Source organism: Hippocampus zosterae, chromosome 4 (genome assembly GCF_025434085.1).
Source record: "Hippocampus zosterae strain Florida chromosome 4, ASM2543408v3, whole genome shotgun sequence".
Lineage (NCBI taxonomy): Eukaryota > Metazoa > Chordata > Actinopteri > Syngnathiformes > Syngnathidae > Hippocampus > Hippocampus zosterae.
Window position 1 is genome coordinate 12,718,770 of NC_067454.1, and position 19,938 is coordinate 12,738,707.

Below are 19,938 nucleotides of genomic sequence, written 5' to 3' on the forward strand. Positions count from 1 at the left end.
GGCTCGGGTGTTTCCCTATATGTTGTCAACTAATTATGCCTGGCTCTCTTGCATGGCTCTGGCTTGGGCACTTCCTTCTCTATTCACTGTTGGAATTGAAACTGAAACTGAAAAAAATGGTGTGTTGATATTATGCAATCGTAATCAATTAGTTGCCAAAAATAAATTCACTTGGATACAGATACATTTATTAAGTCGACTATACATGTATGCATCTAAATCCAGATGGTTGTATTGTATGCCACTACTTGACAAAATAACATTTAGTTAATTCAACACACCACTTTTTTTTTCATTGTCATCACAAATTCAGCTTGATTGATTGATGTATTCAAATTAAGTGAAATGGAAAATATGATTAGACTTTGGAAACACCACTTTACCCCACCCCCTCCCCTCATTTAGAAGAGTTTTACTTGATTCCAAAATCTGAAAAAGCATGTATTTTCCTCTTTGTGGACTGCGGCATCATCGAGGCACACAAAATATAGTTAAAAGTGAAACACTTCGAGGAAAAAGGTTATGTCACCCTTTTTGAGGACTTTCAATCTGCTGTTTGTTGCGGTCAGCTTCTTGCTGTTGTACCAGCCACAGGCCACGCTTAACTGTGTTGTAGATTAAGAACTCAAATTATATTTTAATGAGCTAATAACAATTCAAATTATAATAACCTATGTAACAGTGCAACTTTTAGTCCATAAGAATGTTCAAGACAGAATGTCATTGGCACGTCGGTGCATCCAGCCATCCTTTTTCTGATCCGCTTTATCCTCACAAGGGTCGCAGGGTGTGCTGGAGCCTATCCCAGCTGTCTTCGGGCAGTAGGCGGCGTACACCCTGAACTGGGTGCCAGTCAATCGCAGGGCATACATCGATGAACATCTAATCAAACCTCAGGGACAATTTGGAGTGTTCTATTAACCTGCCATGCATGTTTTTGGAATGTGGGAGGAAACTGGAGTACCCGGAGAAAGCCCACACAGGCATGGATAGAACATGCTAATTCCACACAGGAAGGCCAGAGCCGGAAAAAGTAAAACATTGAACAGAAAATATTTTTGACCACCACCGTGTTTAAGATTTGTCAAGAGCACATCAAATCTTACCAAAATATTTTCCTACTAATTACACTGTGTTTTTTTTCCTGACACAATTGCTTGACAACTGGCTCCACAGTGACAAAATATGTCCATGTTGATGCTGTCTGAGGGCAGTTTCTAGTCAGGAGCAGCGACACTCACGAGAAATAACTCATCAGCAGCCCTGCACACAACCCAGCAGATTTGTTACAGATGCTGTCTTTTATAGATCTCATCCAGTTTTATGCTCAAGTGTCCAAGGTGATGTTTGTTTACTGAAATACCGGCCGTTGAAACTGAGGCTGTGGGAAGATAAATTTGTTATTTCCTCACACAATTAGTTTATGTGCTGCCTCTGCTCCACGTTTTTCACGGGCCATGCGTCCTGGCATTTTGATCTCAGTTTGAAGTAAATTGTTTCCCTTATTCAAACAGATGTCAAACACAAATATTTGACTTTTACATCACTGTCTATATGCAACTAAGTCATCTACTTCTGTTTACACCTGCTGCATTATGCGTAGTTGATCATTCGTAGGCAAGGGTATTATGTCACTCTGTCTAAATCTCTTGGATTACCAATCTTCTTTTCTACCCTTTCATTCTCCTCCTGACACAAACTGACTGAATTGTTAGCATTCACGTCAGCTTGAGGCTACACTGCCATGAATGTTCAGTCATTGTCTGAGTCCCATAGAATCCTGAGTTGGCTTGTCGTTGGAGTAATTATTGGATGACAAGGCAGATGAATATTTCAGCACAAAGGATGCAGCTTCCAAACCTCCTCCACCGAGAAGCCAGAAGATGCTCAAGCTCAGTAACTTGTACCGCTGCTGCTCATTGAAAATACTGTAGACTGTCATGCATTTTTGAAGGGTGAAAGTACGTATTGCCCCACTGAAAACTCACACTGCGCAAAGTTGTGCAAGTGTGGTAGAAGAATGTGAGGTCACAAGGTACTCTGGGTGCAGTAAATACAAGTCAAAGTTTCAGACAAGCTTGCTGTCTGATATCTATTGCACAGCTTGTTTGTTCTTTTCCACTATGATAATTACCATCTGAGTCACCTGCCACCAAATGCCTGGCAAGCGTCCCAAACGACACCACATGGGGATTCACACTCTGCTTTTACACCATCCAACTGTCAGGGGTACTTTTCTTTATTTCGTCTCCTCATTTACCCCTGACAAACCTGATTTTATTTCTCCATCCCTATCTCTAACACAAACTGCTCTCATGTCTTCCATCACAACATCTACAGTATTAACCTTCTCTCAAGTCTTCCTCTGGCTCTCTTACCTGGCCCCTGACCCCCTGCACATCATCCTTCTGGCAATATCACAATCTGTCCCCTGATTGTGTACAAACCATCTAATTCTGGGCTCTCGAACATTGGGCCGCAAATATCTAATACCTGACGAGCTCATTTCTAGTTCTATCCAACCTGGGGCACGCATAAAAAGCTCATCGACATTTTAATTTCTGCCACCTCCAGCTCTGCTTTCTTCTATGTCACACCGCGGTGAGGGTTGTTTGTGTTTGTCTGGTTACTTCCTGTTTTATTTTGAAAGAATGACTCTTCTGTCCATTCAGGTCACTTGCTCTTCCTCTTGTGCCAGTCTGTCAGTTGTGTCCTGATTGTTTCCACTTGTTGCCCCATACCTTGTGTTCAAATAGTCCTTGTCTCCCTTTGTCCTGTGCCACAGATTAGACCGGCCTTAATTCTACAGCCTTGTCTCTTTTGAGTTTTCAGCCAATGATCCTCAAATATTTCCTTTACTCTGAACCCAACTGTGTCCTGTGTCCAAGCCTGATACTGACATGTCGTCTCTTTTGCTACTGTCTCAGGGTCACTTTTATCACATACACACTTGACCCATTCCTCCACCAGTCCCTCCTGCATGGATCCATTTCTTCATTTCTTCACTTCCTCACCACAGTCACCATTGCTTTGGACTATTGACCCTAAGTATCTAAAGTCCTCCACCCTCATTTTCTCTTCTCCCCGCAGCACCACTTATGCACATTCATTCTATTTTAGGCTAATCTTCATTCCTCTCCTTTCCAGCTTTGTAAAGGTTCCTTCACCTGCTCCCTGCTTTCACTGCAAATCACAATGTCAGCTGCCAACAACATGGTTCACACGGATTTCAGTCTCAACTTGTCTGTCAACCTGGCCATTACCGAAGGGGCTTAGAGCTGATGCAGTCCGACCTCGAACTTACAGCCTTTGTCACACCTACAGCACACATCACCACTGTTCTCCTACCCTCATAAACACCCTCTACTATTCAAGCAGACCTCTCTTACCACTGCAGATTTCCTCATGCAGTACCACAGTTCCTCAACTGCTATCCTTTTAATTGGCATTTTCTAATCTACAGACAGCTTTCTTCCTCTATATACAGCAGTTTCCACGACCGTGCACATCAAAATTGTTCAGAAAAATTGGCACCAGTAGACATTTCCTCCCTTCCCCAGCCATCTTCTCGCCCACTAAAATTCTATTGAGCAGTCTGGTGAAAAACTCCAGAGGCCGCTCCCTGATGATTCCATACTTCCATCTCGTTGACACACTACCGTATTTACCGTCTAGTTGGCACCGGTCAACAGATTTCAATCACTATTCTTAATCACGCTACCCTGCTATACATCCTTGCATACATCGCTATCGTTTTGTCCAGCCAATCCCTTTTGTATGTACATTTCTACTTCCACCTTTGCCCCAATAGCACAAAACAACTTGGGAATTTAAATAATACTCACACCGACATGTTCTGTAAATTGTAGCATCCAGGGACGATGCATATTTTGGGTGGAGCTAAGTTACTGCACACATTGTAGTGGTAGAAATGAGCCAAGAAATCCAAACCATAAAAGGTATTGAAATCCCTCTGATGTCAATTCAACATGTATAATGTATTCAGAAACAAATCTCTAAATTCACTACAGAGGCCAAATGTTGCAACGTTGTTTCAATGATATCATGATTTATTGTGGATGGGTGGTCTGCAGTCCCACAAAATCTGCAATGGCAACACTGCTTTTCTTCTCAATGCTGCCACTGACTCTTCTCACTTTTTTTATTTTTTCTAACAGTTTAAATCCCCTTCTGCATTCTCTCAGTTTTTGACTATTATGAATCTCCCGGGAGTAGCATGATATATCTTATTTAGAGCGGTGTATGTCTTTCTGTGAGTAATCTCTTCGACAGTTAAGGGCTTTGTTTACCTTTAACTCACCATTGCTAATGTGTTCACACCCACCTGCCTCCTTGAGTCTTTCTTAATGTCAGTGCGGCAGTGTCTGAGTTGATCACCGGTACTAAATATGTCTGCTACTTTGTTGTAGAAAAGCAGGACCACCGGGGATGATTTTATTTCTTACTACCCATAGCCCCATCCTATTTCCAAATTTCACTCTCGCATTTTTACTCAAGCAATTTGTGAAGGCAATATTAGTGGTCCACTAGGTACAGTAGGTGTTTTTCTCTCTCATCTCCAACCTTTGCCACACCTCTAATCAGTAGCTGACCCCCTTCTCTGCCTACATTTGGGAGGTTAGAGGGGTCGTGGATGTTCAGTCAAGGGGTAATACTCTTTCCCGAAGACTTAATGGTGTGTGATCATCCTATCTCTATTTTTGGGTTTTCTCCCCAGCAACCTGCGGTGGTAACGTCAGTGGTCCTTCTGGAGTGATCCTGTCTCCTAACTACCCCCAGCCTTACCCTCCAGGGAAAGAGTGTGATTGGCGAATCCGAGTCAACGCAGACTTTGTCATTGCTCTCATCTTCAAAAGGTAGGGGCCCCCAAATAAGTGTGACCACGGTGGCTTTTAGTCAAAGTGTAACTGTCAGAAATGCTTTCTAAGATCTAGGCCTGGAAGTGGAATTCGGTGTCTGCAGAAACACCTCCAATAGTATTTCTTGGTGTGATTTAAGTCATGAAATATTTAGATCTAAATAGCACCGCACATCCTTTTAGCTCCGTTTTTTGTTTCCTTCAGGCAAGGGTCTCTGTGATGACTTATTTAGCTGCATTAAAATAATAGAGTGTGATCAACCAATGTTCGTTAAAAATAAGCAGTCATACTAAACGATTTAATCGGCCCGCTAAATGCCAATATGAAGTACCGTAGTTAAATTGAGTCATGGTACAAATTTTTAATTAACACAACTCAATCAATTTTTTAAAACTATTTTCACTCTTTTTTTGGCTGTGTTTTTTCCACCTTGCACTGTACAAGACGCTTGCAAATCACGTTGTACATTAGAGATGCAAAGGCTATTTAACAGTCTAGATTTTGATCAATGCCATGTGTTTGCTTTCCCCGTTTAATACAGAAGAGTTAATTGGTTATTCAGGCATGCGTGTTTGTCATCCATTACACATTCCAATGACAGCACACAGGGTACTACATATTGATCTGTCAACTTGCACTGCAGTCTCATTTTCAGACATCTGATACATAGCAGATTTGTCTAAAATTCCATGTTGCATATCTGAGCTGGGGCAAGGATCAGAGAGGGAAAAAAAACAACTAATTGTCACTTGAACAAAATACAGTCCGAATATTTTTTGCTACACTCGAGCCTGTGTTTAAGAAAAAGTAAATTATAAAAAGAAAAAAAAAATACTGTGGTGTGCTGCACATGCCTAGAGTTGTGAAGAGATCTTTTTTTGTAGAAACAAACTTCAATGATGTATTCTGGTAACCATACGAAGACACTGACACATCCTACAAGTTGTAAGGAAAATCTCAGCAATCGAACCTCAGATGACTTTGGCTGTGTAAATGAAATGTGCAATTTTCAGGTGTTACGAAACTCGATGAAAGGGACATTCAATATGTTGGCTGTGCTGAAAGGAAAAGTATTTATACTGTACTATATAATCAACATGAATGTCTCTCCTCTCGTCCTGATGCCAGCAGTTGTTTTGGATAAAAGAGAATAATTGCATAAAAGTGTGTTCTCCAAAGGGCCCTGGCAAAACATAGTTTCATTTCTAACGAAAAAGTTCACATCTATATTTTTTTAAATTTTTAATTAGGACACCATCGTGTTTGAACTTGATTTCAACTGACTGAAGAGCAAATAACAAACAGTTTTAGTGACTTACTCATCTCTAATATGAAGCTGTTGTGGCACATTAAAAAAGTCTCTTACTTTTAGTTTGCCAAATATTTGTTGTTTCTTATATGGCCAAGAGAAACAAATTGGGCACTGTGTACAATTACTACAAAATAATAAATACAAATAAAAACAATCTGCTTAGTACCTGTGTATTTTAACTGATGCAATTGTATTTGCACTTTTGTGAAGTATCAAATTTTTCATTTGCTATTGTACCGATATTTCCGGACGACAAAACACACCTGATTAAAAGCCATAACAGCAAAACTTAGCGATTAAAAGCATATTTGTGCACACATTGGCCGCTCTGTATTAATAGCAGCTAGTCTCCACATTATAACATGGGACAGTTTATAAAGAAAGCAGTCTCACACACACAAAATTATGTATCTTAAACACCAGTCAGCACTTTTTTCCCCTCCCAAACATTTCAGAACGCAGGTAAGATAAGATAAGATATCCTTTATTTGTCCCACAATGGGGAAATTTACACAGTATGGTCTCAGAGCCTCTCAGACTCCCTTGTTGTCGCATGAGGCCAATTCGCCGATGAGCTTCACCACACTTGAGGCTGATATGTGGGATTCCCACGTCACAGGAGTCAAGTTTACCTTTAATCACGAGATTCGGACGGTGCAGGATAAAATGTTTACGTGAGTGGGATTATCCAGTAGGAAAAACACACACGCACACACGCACACACGCACACACACACACACACACACACACACACACACACACACACACACACACACACACACACACACACACACACAATAGTGAGAGAAAGGAGGCAACAAACTTAAATGAATGAGTAAAATGCAACTTTTTTTAATGTAGCTGACCCCCAAAATGTGAGTGGGATGAAAGTGGGAGTCATGCTGAACAGGAGCAGGATGGGTTGCTAGTCGTTTAACCGGGAGTGGGACAGGCCAGACCTTCAATGTTTGAACTGAATGGAATTTTGTGCCATGCGATTCGCTGGCGGCCAGTTCAGGCTGTACCGGCCTCTTGTCCTCAGACGACGATAACCTCCAGCACACCCGCCACCCACCGGCAGTTATGCTCACCCAATTCAATGAGTCAAGTCTAAGCACAGTCCACAATCAAGGGAACAATTATTTATAACAATTCCATTTATTGTAAAATTAAATAAATATTCTTACTGATTATGATACTTTGACTTTATGTTCTCCCCGGAGTACGCACTGGTATGTTCTACAAATCTTTCTGCTAATTAAATTTGCATAATGATTACAGTGGCTTTTGTGGCTTGAATGCTTTGCTAAGATTATAACGGATCTCTGCTGAATGTTAGCACTCTGTCTGCATTGTCATTTCATGACATTTATACTTAGAATGGGGCTGTACAAAAAAATGTATTTGCAAGGATCACCTTAATGCTTTGTCAGTACGGAGGAGCTTATGTGGCGTTAAGCTCTTGCTAAATCAGATATAAATACAGGCCTTAGCATTCACAGGGCTTATGTTAACCTTGCAAGTGATCACATTGGATGATTGCACTCGGTATTATCCCGTTATAGATAGTGCTGTCAGAAATGGGCACATATTTTACCAAGAACAGGGTGACATGCACATAACTGTGCATCTTCTCAAGTATGAAAGTATAATTGCTAAAATGACATTTTGTCTTTTCTAAATTAAACATGCACGTTAAAATCGAATACATTTCTCAAGCACAGCCTTGGTTCCGGACTCGTGGGGCTGTTTTAATAGACAGGCGTAGCATAAAATCGGGTGCATCTTCATTTTCATGCTGGGGCAAGTGTAATTTACTGTGTTTGGGAATTTGGTGGATGGCACTGGTGTGCGTTTAGCGTGCCCGTGCCGCACTTCAGGACTCGACACAGCGACCGATATGCTTGCAAAAGCTACCAACTTTTGAGTGGGTAGTGGTAAAAAGTAAATCTGGTTGGACTTGAGTGAGTTCATGTTTTAATGCATGTATTCGTACATGGGGATGGGGGGGGGGGGGGTGTATGAAATGTGTCTGTCTGAAGGCGGAAGCTCATCTGTGGCACAACTCAGGTTCAATCATTCCTGTATAAAGTGACAAAATAAATATCTAAGTCTGGATGTGCAATTTATCTTTGTGTTAAAGGCTTAAATAATAAACAACAACCCTAGGGTTACAACAACCTCAATAACCCTAACCCTCACACACGTGATCTGAGATGGATGGTGTTTTCCAAGTGCCCATCCACAGCAATCTGATCTTGCAGTTCATTTTAAATATACAGTCAAACCTCGGTTTTCGAACGTCTTGGTTCTCGGCCAGTTCGGTTTTTTGACCAAAAATTTCGAATTTTTTTTTTATGCCTCGGATAGCGAACAAATATTCGGTTCTCGAACAAACTTGAATGCACCATCTGACTCCTCTCGCCTTACTTACACGAGGAAGTGACGCTTCCTCAGGTAGACAAGGAAGTGACGCTTCCTCGTGTTGCCTTCCATTGTGAGCAGACGTGTTCAGTAAACATTTTTATTTTAAAAAGAGTGTGGTTTGGGTTTTCGAACAATTTTGGTTTTCAAACAGCCTTCTGAAACAGATTATGGACGAAAACCCAGCTTTGACTATACTTTCTACGTGGCACGTACTGTAGGTTGAAATGAGGCGAATGAGGAGAGCATTCTACCCACAACAGCTCAAATGCCCCTTCTACCTGCTTGGATCTAGAAAAATACCAAAAGTTGGAAAACTCCACGCGTACATGCAATTAGACGGTGCTACCCTTGCGCCAGGCACGAAAATAGGGGCAATAATGTCAGTGCAACAGAGAATCACTCTATTAGCTGTTATTAGCTATTATTTCTCAGTGGATCATCACCAAACGGTGTACCCATTGTAAACGACCTCTTTGTTTCTTAACCTGAATGATATCATTAATAAATCACCAATTAATCTCCTCACTTATCTTACTTCTCATGGATTAAATTGATTCATTGATAATGTACCTTGAAAGAGACTACAACAAAGTACTTGTGAAGTAAAAAAAAAACATTTTCTGTAATCCTACTGACGAATAAACATACAAACTACAACAAAAATATCTGCTTGGCAGCGGTTATATGCGTTGTGGCATAAAAAAAGATGAAGAACGTACAATGCAATTTAATTTCCACATGTGTCACACTCACACACAACTTCCATCTTAACTACAAAGTGTAGACAGGTGGAGAATCAAAACAAGGATAAAAGTGGACTCCAACAGAAAACACAGAAGTATGTTGTGTGTTTAACTGGCAGGTGGGTGCGAAAACTAACATAATTGTTGGCAGGGTGAACATTTTGACATGTGTTGATGAGTGTGCGTGTATGTGTGTGTATATGTGTGCATTCTTTTTATGCCTTACCATATACATTCTCGTATACCTGTACATGTGATTTGGGGGCTGGAGGGTATCACAGAAGCATTTCCTGTAGAACAATTGACTACTTGGGATAAAGGTTCATGGGTAAATTTGCTGAAACTCATGCTTTTAGACTTAATTTCATCCAATTATTATATGTTGACTTGCAAGAGAAAACCAGCCAAAACAAATTTTCAGGTTTTGGCTAAAATGATTTTACCTTGTTAATTGGGTTGCTAATTGCTGAAACGTTTCCAGAAATGTTTTATGGAAAGGCAAGCAGTACCATTTTGGAAATTTACAAGACTGGAAAAGGAATGTATGACAGTTTTTACATTGTAACTCAATGCTAACAAATGAAATAAGAGGTCAGTAGTGCCAAGAAGTTAGGACATCATTGTTGACAGATCTCTGTATGAAAAGCTAAAAGTTGCTAGTTGCTGGTAAAAAGTGCCTCGGGGTGTTATGGCCGCATATGTCAGGTGGTGACGTGATGTTGATAAAGTATCGGTTGAGAACACTCCTTGCTAGGTAATGAAGAGGCCCTTGTCTGAGCAGCAGGTGTGCTCTTGTAACAAGCATACCACTTGTGGAAACTGGGCAAGGTGTCATCACACAAAACACCACCCAGACCTGTGGCATAACAATTTGCACAGTGCAAATATTATGGCTATTTTAACCAGCTACTTTTGAAGTATACTTAAATTCGATCATCTTATAAATTATTCCTTTTCCATGAAAAGATTCCAGTTATTCAAATGCATAAAAACACATCATGGTGAATGGCAGTTATTTCTCCTATTTTGATACAATTGATCTGTTGTGCTTCGATCAGTTTCAACATGGAGCCCAGTTATGACTTCCTGCACATTTACGAGGGCGAAGACTCGAATGGGCCTCTACTGGCAAGTCTCCAAGGCAACCAAGCCCCAGATCGCATCGAGAGCAGTGGGAACAGTCTCTTCCTGGCATTCCGATCGGACGCCTCACTGGGCATGTCTGGCTTCGCCATTGAGTTCAGAGGTAAAACTACACCTCAGCAATACTGTCTGTGTTTTATAAGGGTCCGATCATTTCATAGGCAAAGCCTAGAATTTACAGATCTTTGTGCAAAAGTGTGGGTTAAGGCACCCTAGTGCTGCCGTTGACCATCAGAACTCAAAGACAAGCTGCTCCAGGAGGCAATTCCTCCACCCCCCCCCCCCCCCTTCATTCATCATGGGCCCCCACCCAGTATGTTAAATTCAGGAAACAGAACCAGTCCATTGGACAAGATGACTTTGGAACACTTGTGAATTATAATGTAAGAGACCTTATGTAAAAGAACTGTCATGTATTTGTAAAAAGACTGAAACCAAGTCTTCAGTGTCAGTAGTGGAGCTTACTTTTCAGTAATCACTCCTTTTTTATTACTGTTATTTTTTCTAAGTGTATATACACGTACACAAACAAGTGCCATTGCTGTAACACTTTGGGTTATGGATTATTATTCAACCTCACCATGTTTTTCTGGAAACCTCTGCAACTCAGGTCTGTGATAAATAATCACGAGGGGAAAAAAAAAACATTTTGAAGGCTCAGTTTTGATTGACATCATCAGAGGTAATTTTTCTTTAGGTGTGTAGACTTTACTGTATGCCCACTGTAATTAAGACGTTTTGACGGGGAAATGTTGCTTTCTGCTGTGTTTCACTCGTGTACATATATCAAACCAGAGTATTAATCATTAGAAATGTTGCCCATTTTGATGCAGTCTTGCATCACTGTAAACTATAAGAATTAAAATGTTCAATAAATATCAGCAGGGATGTGTTTGATGTTTGTCCTCCTGTTTTGGATGCAGTTGGACCACGAACTAATAACGTGGTTGGTCGGCCTATGTTTGGATCACAGCAAGACCAGTGTAGCAGAAGCAACTTCAGTCGCCAGGGCTGTTATTTTTGTTGACTTCCAGCTGGCTGAAAGTCTTTTCAATCAATAGTGATATTTCCAAACCTTCATCCGTAAACCAGATCACCTTTACATGATGCTCAAGGGTATAAATTAGGATTATTTGTCTCTGGCCTGTGGCACAAATCAAAGATACATCCTATCTCTTGTCTCTAACAACTTTGTGCATTTGATCTCCTGTATTACCAGGATTATGCTTTTTTAATTTATTTTTTTTAACTTGGCATGAATTTTAAAATGTCGACACAGAGGTGGTTCATCTGCAGACACGCTAACATTTAAGCTGCCAACCAGATTCATTTCGGGCTCTCGTCATGAGGCTTTTTCAGCGAAATGGGCATGATTTTCCGCATCGGCCCGTGTGTTGTTTACCTCCACAGATTGTGACTCATCTTGGTTTTCCAGCAGCCGCTTGACTGGTGGTGATTTAACAGCCATTGTCAAAGTGAAGCTGATTATGATCATCATCGCACTGCAGCCTATATCTCCTCTGTCAAGTTTTATAAAAATCCTTCATTTTTTTTTTAGTGTCTGTCCCACTACATTCATGTGTAATTAAAAACGATTATCTCCCCCTCTGTTGTCTGCCTTGCCAGGCTACCTCACACCTCTGTACTTTTGTCATTAATTCATTACCTTTCATCTGCCATCACTCTAATTAAAATGCAACCTTAATCACCACCCCACACTCTTTTCATTTGTTCTACCACTCCTTCCTCATCTCTCTTTCTCTTCCCTTCCCTTTTTTTCTACCATTCTTTGCTGGGCAATCACAGGAAAGCAAACAAGCTGGGCCAAAACTGTCATTTCTGACTCAGATGGTTTTTAACATTGTTTGAGTTCCTCTTTGTCCTCCATCAATCTTGCTTCTTATCGTACCCTCATTAGCCCCTTCTTCTTCCATGAAAACATAAATGGAAGAGAGGGAATATGTTGCAACGGGTCTCGTTTTGCCTGTCACATCCAATCAAATCATCAAATAGAGAGTAAACTTCATAGTGCCCGCTTGATAGCTGCTACAAAACCATCAACAAACAGTTTATTCAGATTTTATTGTGTAGTATGGAGTAACAAAGATGGGTAGCAGAAATGTATTGGAGTGAAAGTGTACATTTTATTTAGAAAGTGTGTTGGGCTAAAAGTGAAAGTTGCTCGAAATATGAAGAACAAAGTGAAATGCAAATATTTGGAAATGCTGCTTAAGTACATTAAGCATTTCTATTCAAGTACGTTCAAGACTTTCTGTGGTCATAAAGACTGGCCATCACCTTCTTGAAGGATACTAATTAAAAATTTGTACATTTAGCAAGATGGATCTTATCGGGTTTTATAGCACAGTGTATGATTGTCTAAATACACAAAACTCTCTTATTATTTCTTTCAGAAAAGCCAAGGGAGGCCTGTTTTGATCCTGGTAACATCATGAATGCTAGTCGGACTGGCTATGACTATAAACTGGGATCTCAGGTGTCCTATAACTGTCACCATGGCTACACAACAGTGGGCAGTCAAACAATAACCTGTGTGATGGGGCATGACGGGAAGCCAGTGTGGGACAAGGCTCTGCCATCATGTAAAGGTAGGACAGATTTGTGGTTCAACACATTGTTGCACACATACAAATCGGATAAAGTGGCACATTCAACCCAGGTCTAAAAAGACGAATTCAAAATCTTATTTGACTTTTTATTTCTTCAAACTTTGAAATTGTAGTCATAACATTACAGTGATGAGAAAAAAAAAACTGTATTAGTTGGGCTAAAATGTCTGCAAGCGTAACAACGCGCCGTGTCCATCTGTTGAGAATATTCAAGCCAGGGGATGATATGGTACCAGCATGCCGGGAACAAAAATTGCAAATACACTAAAGCTAGATGTTTTACATGCATATAATTATCCACATTTTAAAAGGCAATGTCTTATATATTGATCCTGTTAAATAAAAATTTAAATAAAAAGGGAGAAAAAAGTTAGACACACACACAGGCACGCACACACACGCACATCGTGGTAATTTCCTTCTTTGCGGACTGCTTCTCATTTTCCCGCTCATTTTTAAGTGGTGCAGCGCACTAAAGCGTCCGACGAGAATGTTAAATCACGCACTTTTATTGCACCTTTCGCGTCGGTGACGTAGCGCGACTGCGTAATCTACGCTCGGAAGGGGGGCCAGAATCAGTGCTACAGGGGCACTGGCCCCTGTTGCCCCTCCCCCCACCCCCGAACCGCCACTGCTTACTGAGTGTCAGTAATAATCAGTGATGCACACAAGTGGTGTGCAGCCATCACAGAAATTGCTTCCCAAGACCAATTTAAAAATAAAAGCCTTGCAATGCGTTGCTATTTATGTCCAGTATCACTCAACTTTTATTTTGAGGTTGGCCTTCACGACGCGTAGTGGCCTATGAACAATTATTGTGGCGGTTGGTTTGACTTGGCTGGCTCCCCAGTAAGCGACCTTGCTCGTGGAGTGATGGCAGTGACCAAGCATGGTTGTAGGGGGGCACTGATGAGACGCTCCATCGAATTATATATCTTTGGGTGAGATTGGGGACCAGGCTGCTGCGTCAGAGAACTGCACTAAATTAGGGTGGTCGGTTCATTTTTTGAATGGGGCCATTTGTGAAACTGAAATGGTTGTTGAGGACCACACCAACATGCTAACTCATTTAATTTATTTTTTTAATGAAAAATTGTGTTATTTAATATGATGCAACTTGTGTGTAAATGACACATGTACACATCTTAAGAACATTGCAGTACAGCCCCTATGCACTAGCCATTCCATAACATTCTACTGTTTTAGTTGTATCCCAGTTTGTCTTATGTGTTGTTGCTTTTTCTCTGAATATTCCATAAGTGGTCCAACCGGTGGCTGCTTTCACGTATGTGTGTGTGCGTGCCCCTGTGTGAACATCTGAGACAGATTTTGTCATGGATTGGAAGGCCAAACTGTCAAAGCTGTCTATTTGATTAATGGCCGACAGAGCCCAGCAAGTGACACCTGCCAAATGGTCATTTGCAGTGTATTTGTCATATAAAGTGTGTGTGTGTGTCCTTTGTTTGAATGTGTACGGAAGAGGAGCTCAGAATGATCAAAGACAGTAATCTGACCCGGTGGCACACGTAAGCGGAGGTGGGTGGGAACCAGCTATCTGTTATTTGGATTCAAGTAACTTTTTGTAATACTGTAAATTGTACTTGTCAGAGTAGTTTTAATGCAACAAACTTTACTTGAGTAATTTTATAAAGAACAATACTATTATTTATTTTACTCCTTTACATTGAGTTACATTATGCTTGCTACTTGTATTTCTGTCGACAATGCAGAGGGGCAGGGTTCGCTTCCGGCACCTTTCTCTGTGGAGTTTGTAGGTTATCCCCGTGCCTGCGTGAGTTTTTTCCGGTTTCCTCCCACATTCCAAGAACTTGGCAGGTTAACGTAACACTCTAACTCCTCCCTCGGTGTAAGTGTGAGTTGGTTGTTCATCTATAGGGGTTTTTCACACGGCACACATTTGCTCCGGCGCTGCACTGATGTATTTTGTTGCGATATATTTTGCACCGCAGCAAATTGTGTCAAGCGTTCACACGTACAAAGCCGCTGAGCGTGACAGCACCGGCACAGCGTCGATGCAGCCCCACTTGCGTTCACACGGCAGTTTCTGCAGCGGAGCAAAACGACAGAAAACAAATGAGCTGTCGTATTGGTTCTTTTTGAAACGTATACACAACTCAAGCGACTACTGGACAGGCACGTCCTTCTCCTTCTCGGTCTCCGTGCCTTCTGCTCGAGAGTGACCGCCCACGAAAACGTAAATCAACGATGACTTCAATGACACTCAGAAAAGCAAACACTAATGCGCCAAACAGAAAATCAAGAGAGGAAATCACAAAATCAATTATATGGGGGGCGGGGGTTGTGAACACAAAACAAAGGAACAAACAACTCCGAGACAGTCCAGTCTCCTACAAAAGGAAAGATGTTACTAGCCAAGTCTTGTGTCATTATTAAACAAACGAGCATTTGCTCCGGAGTACATTTTTAAACCACCTCCCTGATGTAGATCAAATTTGCCTTTTTCCGGGGCTACGCCGGAGCTAATTTGCACGTGTGAACGCTCTACTGGGGCAGCCCCGGCGTAGCACCGGACCAACTTTTGCCGTGTGAACACCCCTTATGTGTGCCCTGCAATTAGCTAGCAAGCAGTTCAGGGTGTACCCCAGCTACTGCCTGAAGACAACCGGGATAGGCTCCAGCATGTCCTTGACCCTCGTGAGGATAAGCGGATCAGTAAATGGATGGATGGATGGAGTCATATTATTCTGAAGGAACAGCACTATTACTTGAATACTACTAATGCTACCATCACCGCCTCTGTAGATAAGTCCAGGCTAACAATCAAGGCGCAATTATAAAATGTTAAATTTTATACAGTATCTCTCAGTATTTCTTTTTTTAATCAACCTTAAAAGATTGTCAAAGCAGGAGTAGCTGGGCGGAAGGACTTTTACGTACAGTATTTTTTTCACACCAACAGCAAATAAGGAAAGTGGCTTTATTTCATGTTCACATCCATTGACCTTTTATCAAGATGAAAGCATCACCTTTGCCTTCTACTTGGCTGTTTCATACACAAAGACACATTTGTAATTCAGGAGCACACAATGAAAAGATGTTTTACAAGGACAACCGTGCTGCAGCGTGTTCTTTGTTGTTCTTTTTCACCAGCGGTTGAAAGTAAAACAACAATTTAAATTGATCACTCGCATGGCTTCCGTCAGCAGTTCTGCTTTTAGCTCGATAAATAGTAATTTAAGGAGATTATTTGAGTGAAATATTGAGTGAGATACATTATGAGCAGAAGTTGAGTATTGATATTGTAATCGTGTGATGAAAGCCCACATCATGGGGTTCTGACCCAACCTAAGCTTCTCCTTCAAGCCTTTTATAACTGAATAAGCGGCTGTATTACACGAGTTTTGTCAAAAACGATTCTACTCACACCAGACACTTATTAACTTAACCCGGACATTGACGTCAGTGGCGTTCCGAGTCTGAATGGTATGTTGTGAGAGAGCCCCCGTGACAAAACCCTCGTACACACACATGCACGCATGCTGAGGATGCATGCTGCGTTCTTTCAAATACATTGCATTGTGAGAAAATAAGAAATCATCAAATAAGAGTTAGAATCATTGAACCCGAGAGTTTAAATAAATCTTGATTACAGTATTGATATTAATTATACAGTGATTGCTTTCCCATAAGGCTAACTTGTAAAACTATTTACAAAATGTTGTCTTGCTTCCTTAATGATCCCAAATCGTCATCGACGTGTCTACTGCCCCATTGACTCCACAAGGAGGCACAAATCCCACATATGAACAATAATTGACCTATCGTGCATCAAGCAATAAAAAAAAGCATCTCACGTCCCATTTGTATTCATTTATTTTTAATTTGGGTCTCGCTATCACCCCTCAGCAATGGCGCTTTCCGCGGCCACACATAATGCAAATGATGGAAGTCGCCGCTACGTATGGTGGGTGAATGCAGCTCAAGCTAATCTACTTTAGACCACAAACACCTTGAGAGAGAATTAGCAGCACTTTGCTGCGTGTAACCAATTAGTGTACTCCATTTTAAGATGGAAATAATCAAAAATCAAAGATGATTAAAATAATTCTTCAAGATCAATTGATTAATTGAACTGTTTTACACATCCCAACAATCTAAAATAATGTACAAATTAAGGAAAATGCCGTAATCAGTTCTTGAAGGTATGCCGATTTTCCACACACATCTGTATTTGGTTCTCATTCTATTGTGCGAATGCAAGTTTCGATCGCCGTTTAGTTTTTGTCCACTTTCTGTTCCCACAACAAGGGCTTTGATTAAAGTGCCACTTTTTCCGTTGCTGAAACAATCCATTCAACACGATTCGACTTACTAATTCCTTCCATTTCGATCGCTTCTATTCTTCTCCACATTGACTTTTCTCACCGCATAGTTTGGGCACTTGGTTTTCTGTTCTTTGTCTCTGTGTCTAGGGCCAGCTCCTGGGGGCTCTTAGACCAAGCTCATTAGACAGGTTGAGACCCCCTTAAATAATACAGCTCCACTTACACTCCCTCCGTCTTCTCTCGTTTCACCTTTTGTCCCCTTGCTCAGCCCCTTTTTCTTTTCCCTCCGCATGTAATGACTTCGCACAACCCTCCTGCACTTCCTTCCTTCCGCCTCATCTGTCTGTCTCATTTACTGTGTTGCGCTCTGCTCTCTCTCTCTCTAACACACACCCACCTTCCATCTCAAAATGCTCTTTTCTTCATTCCCATGGGAACGAAGAGCGTTGAAAAGAAAACTAAATTCTTAGTGACTGTTGAGGATCTCTCTCTCTCTCTGTCTCATTCCTTATTTGTGTTTAGAATGTGTGTGTGTGTGGGTGTGTGTGCGTGCGCACACTCGCACGAGGGCTGTAACTTCTACCTCGATGCAGGATACTCACGTACATGCATATACATACAGTACATGCACAGTAACGATAACTGAATGCTCCATCTATGAATCGGCATTTTGGTCCAAATTTTACTAATGTGAAAATAGTTAACTCGTGTGATTGTGGTCTACTCTATATTTATGCACACATGTGTATGTTACTGTCTCGTACAGTCAAACTTTGTTCCGGCGTACCCCGTTTAAAACGTTTTCACCACTAATGTTTAGCACAGGTAGTTGGAGAGAACCTTTTTGGTGTTCACAACCCTCCCCCCAACAGCTGTGCTGTTGTTATTTGCTTTCGCATTCAATGTATAGACACATCATAATACAGGAATTGTGTTTAATCCCTTTCATCAAACATGCGCTGTGAAACTGACTCTGCTTTATATATAGGCCTTACTTTGTAACAATAATACAAGTCTGTTTGTTAAAGTGTGGGTGTGCAAGACTCAATAGTTTGAGGTTATTTTCTTTCCTGAGATGAATCTAATCCCTTGAAAATTAAAGGCACAATAACAATTTTATTAGCTAGTTTTCCAAAAACTGCAGGAGGTGCTACAAGATAACTTTAACAGTCTGGGACATTTTTACACTTTTTCTTTTACGGCGTTGCCTTTTTTAGCAGGACACACGTGCTTGTGTGCGCACGGGTGCATGTTTGTTGGAGACTGAACGACCATGAGAAGTAAGCCTTCCAAAGTGTGTGTGTGTTTCAGCGTGTTGTGAGCATGAGTGATCAAAGAACATTTGTGTGGAAGCTTTTTAGCACCTGAGCCTGGAGCAACACCATTGGGAGATTGTGGGTAGATGAAGAACACACCTTCAGACCCCAGGGTTAGAATGCAGCATCACAGCACGAATCAATGGAGAAAATATCAGTCGGTGTGGAAGATGAAGAGGAGCAAAAAGAAAGTGGATGATTACTCTGATGGTTTATGAAGCAAAAGGGAAGGGAGACGGCGAAGTGGGGGACCACAGTCTAACAAATACATCTGCTCTGTTGGAAATTGCAACGAAAACAATTCCAGCTGTGTTTTTTTTTTTTGTTTGTTTTCGCTGCCGAGTTGATCTATGCAAGTGATCCTCATCTAGGCTTCCCATTCTTATGCAAAGCTTGTGATAGCTCAGCACGTGTGCTCAGCTCACTGATGTAGTTTTTGAAATGTTATTGAAGGAGCTCAGGTGCAGAGTGATCAGCACAGCGCCACTGCTCACTGCTTGGATCGGGACCGTTACGCATCTCAAGTTCATCTGCTTGCTAACGCGTTGCAAGTGAAATGACCACTTCAGGATCACGCTTGTGGGATATCGCTGACGAATGATCCTTAAAAGTCCTGATGGGTTATTTGGTAGACTTTTTCACTGCTTCACTCAATGCGCATTTATTCACACAACTGTCAACACTCACTCACACACAATTTAAACATGCCCGAGGGTCATATAAACATAAGGCTGATATAGATTTTTTTAACCCTCAGGCTTATGTTTATATTGTGTGTGTGTGTGTGTGTGTGTGTGTGTGTGTGTGTGTGTGTGTGTGTGTGTGTGTGTGTGTGTGTGTGTGTGTGTGTGTGTGTGTGTGTGTGTGTGTGTGTGTGTGTGTGTGTGTGTGTGTGCGTGCATGAGCAACCGAGCAGGTGACTCCGTAATATATGTGCAAATCAAAAAATCTGTTGTGGTTGCACTCTTTTGGTTCACAGAATAGTTGCAGCCAGTCTGCAGTACTCTTAACATCTGCATCCTGCTCGTTCATGTTGAGTTATTCAAAATCTGATTCAAAGGCCAAATTCCATTCCATTCACATTGCAGCTTTTTTTTAAAATAACAACTTCCTTTGTTTAAGCAGGTAAGGCAGTTGAGAACAGTTTGTCATTTTCAAAGCCGACCCAGTGTGAATTTAG

General features: G+C 41.2%; 1 protein-coding gene and 1 long non-coding RNA gene across 3 annotated transcripts in view; both read left to right on the plus strand.

Moving 5' to 3' along the window:
* Positions 1–19,938, plus strand: part of LOC127599887 (CUB and sushi domain-containing protein 1-like) — a 359,717-nt gene that overhangs the window by 262,551 nt on the left and 77,228 nt on the right. For both annotated transcript variants that reach the window (XM_052064098.1, XM_052064099.1), the window contains exons 30-32: positions 4,739–4,877; positions 10,421–10,608; positions 12,920–13,114. In XM_052064098.1, the coding sequence (XP_051920058.1) occupies positions 4,739–4,877; positions 10,421–10,608; positions 12,920–13,114 (522 nt within the window). The remainder of the gene's footprint in view (positions 1–4,738; positions 4,878–10,420; positions 10,609–12,919; positions 13,115–19,938) is intronic.
* On the plus strand, positions 14,221–19,657 carry LOC127599896 (uncharacterized). The gene is made up of 2 exons (XR_007962208.1): positions 14,221–15,111; positions 15,603–19,657. It is a non-coding gene; the product is annotated as an uncharacterized LOC127599896 (long non-coding RNA).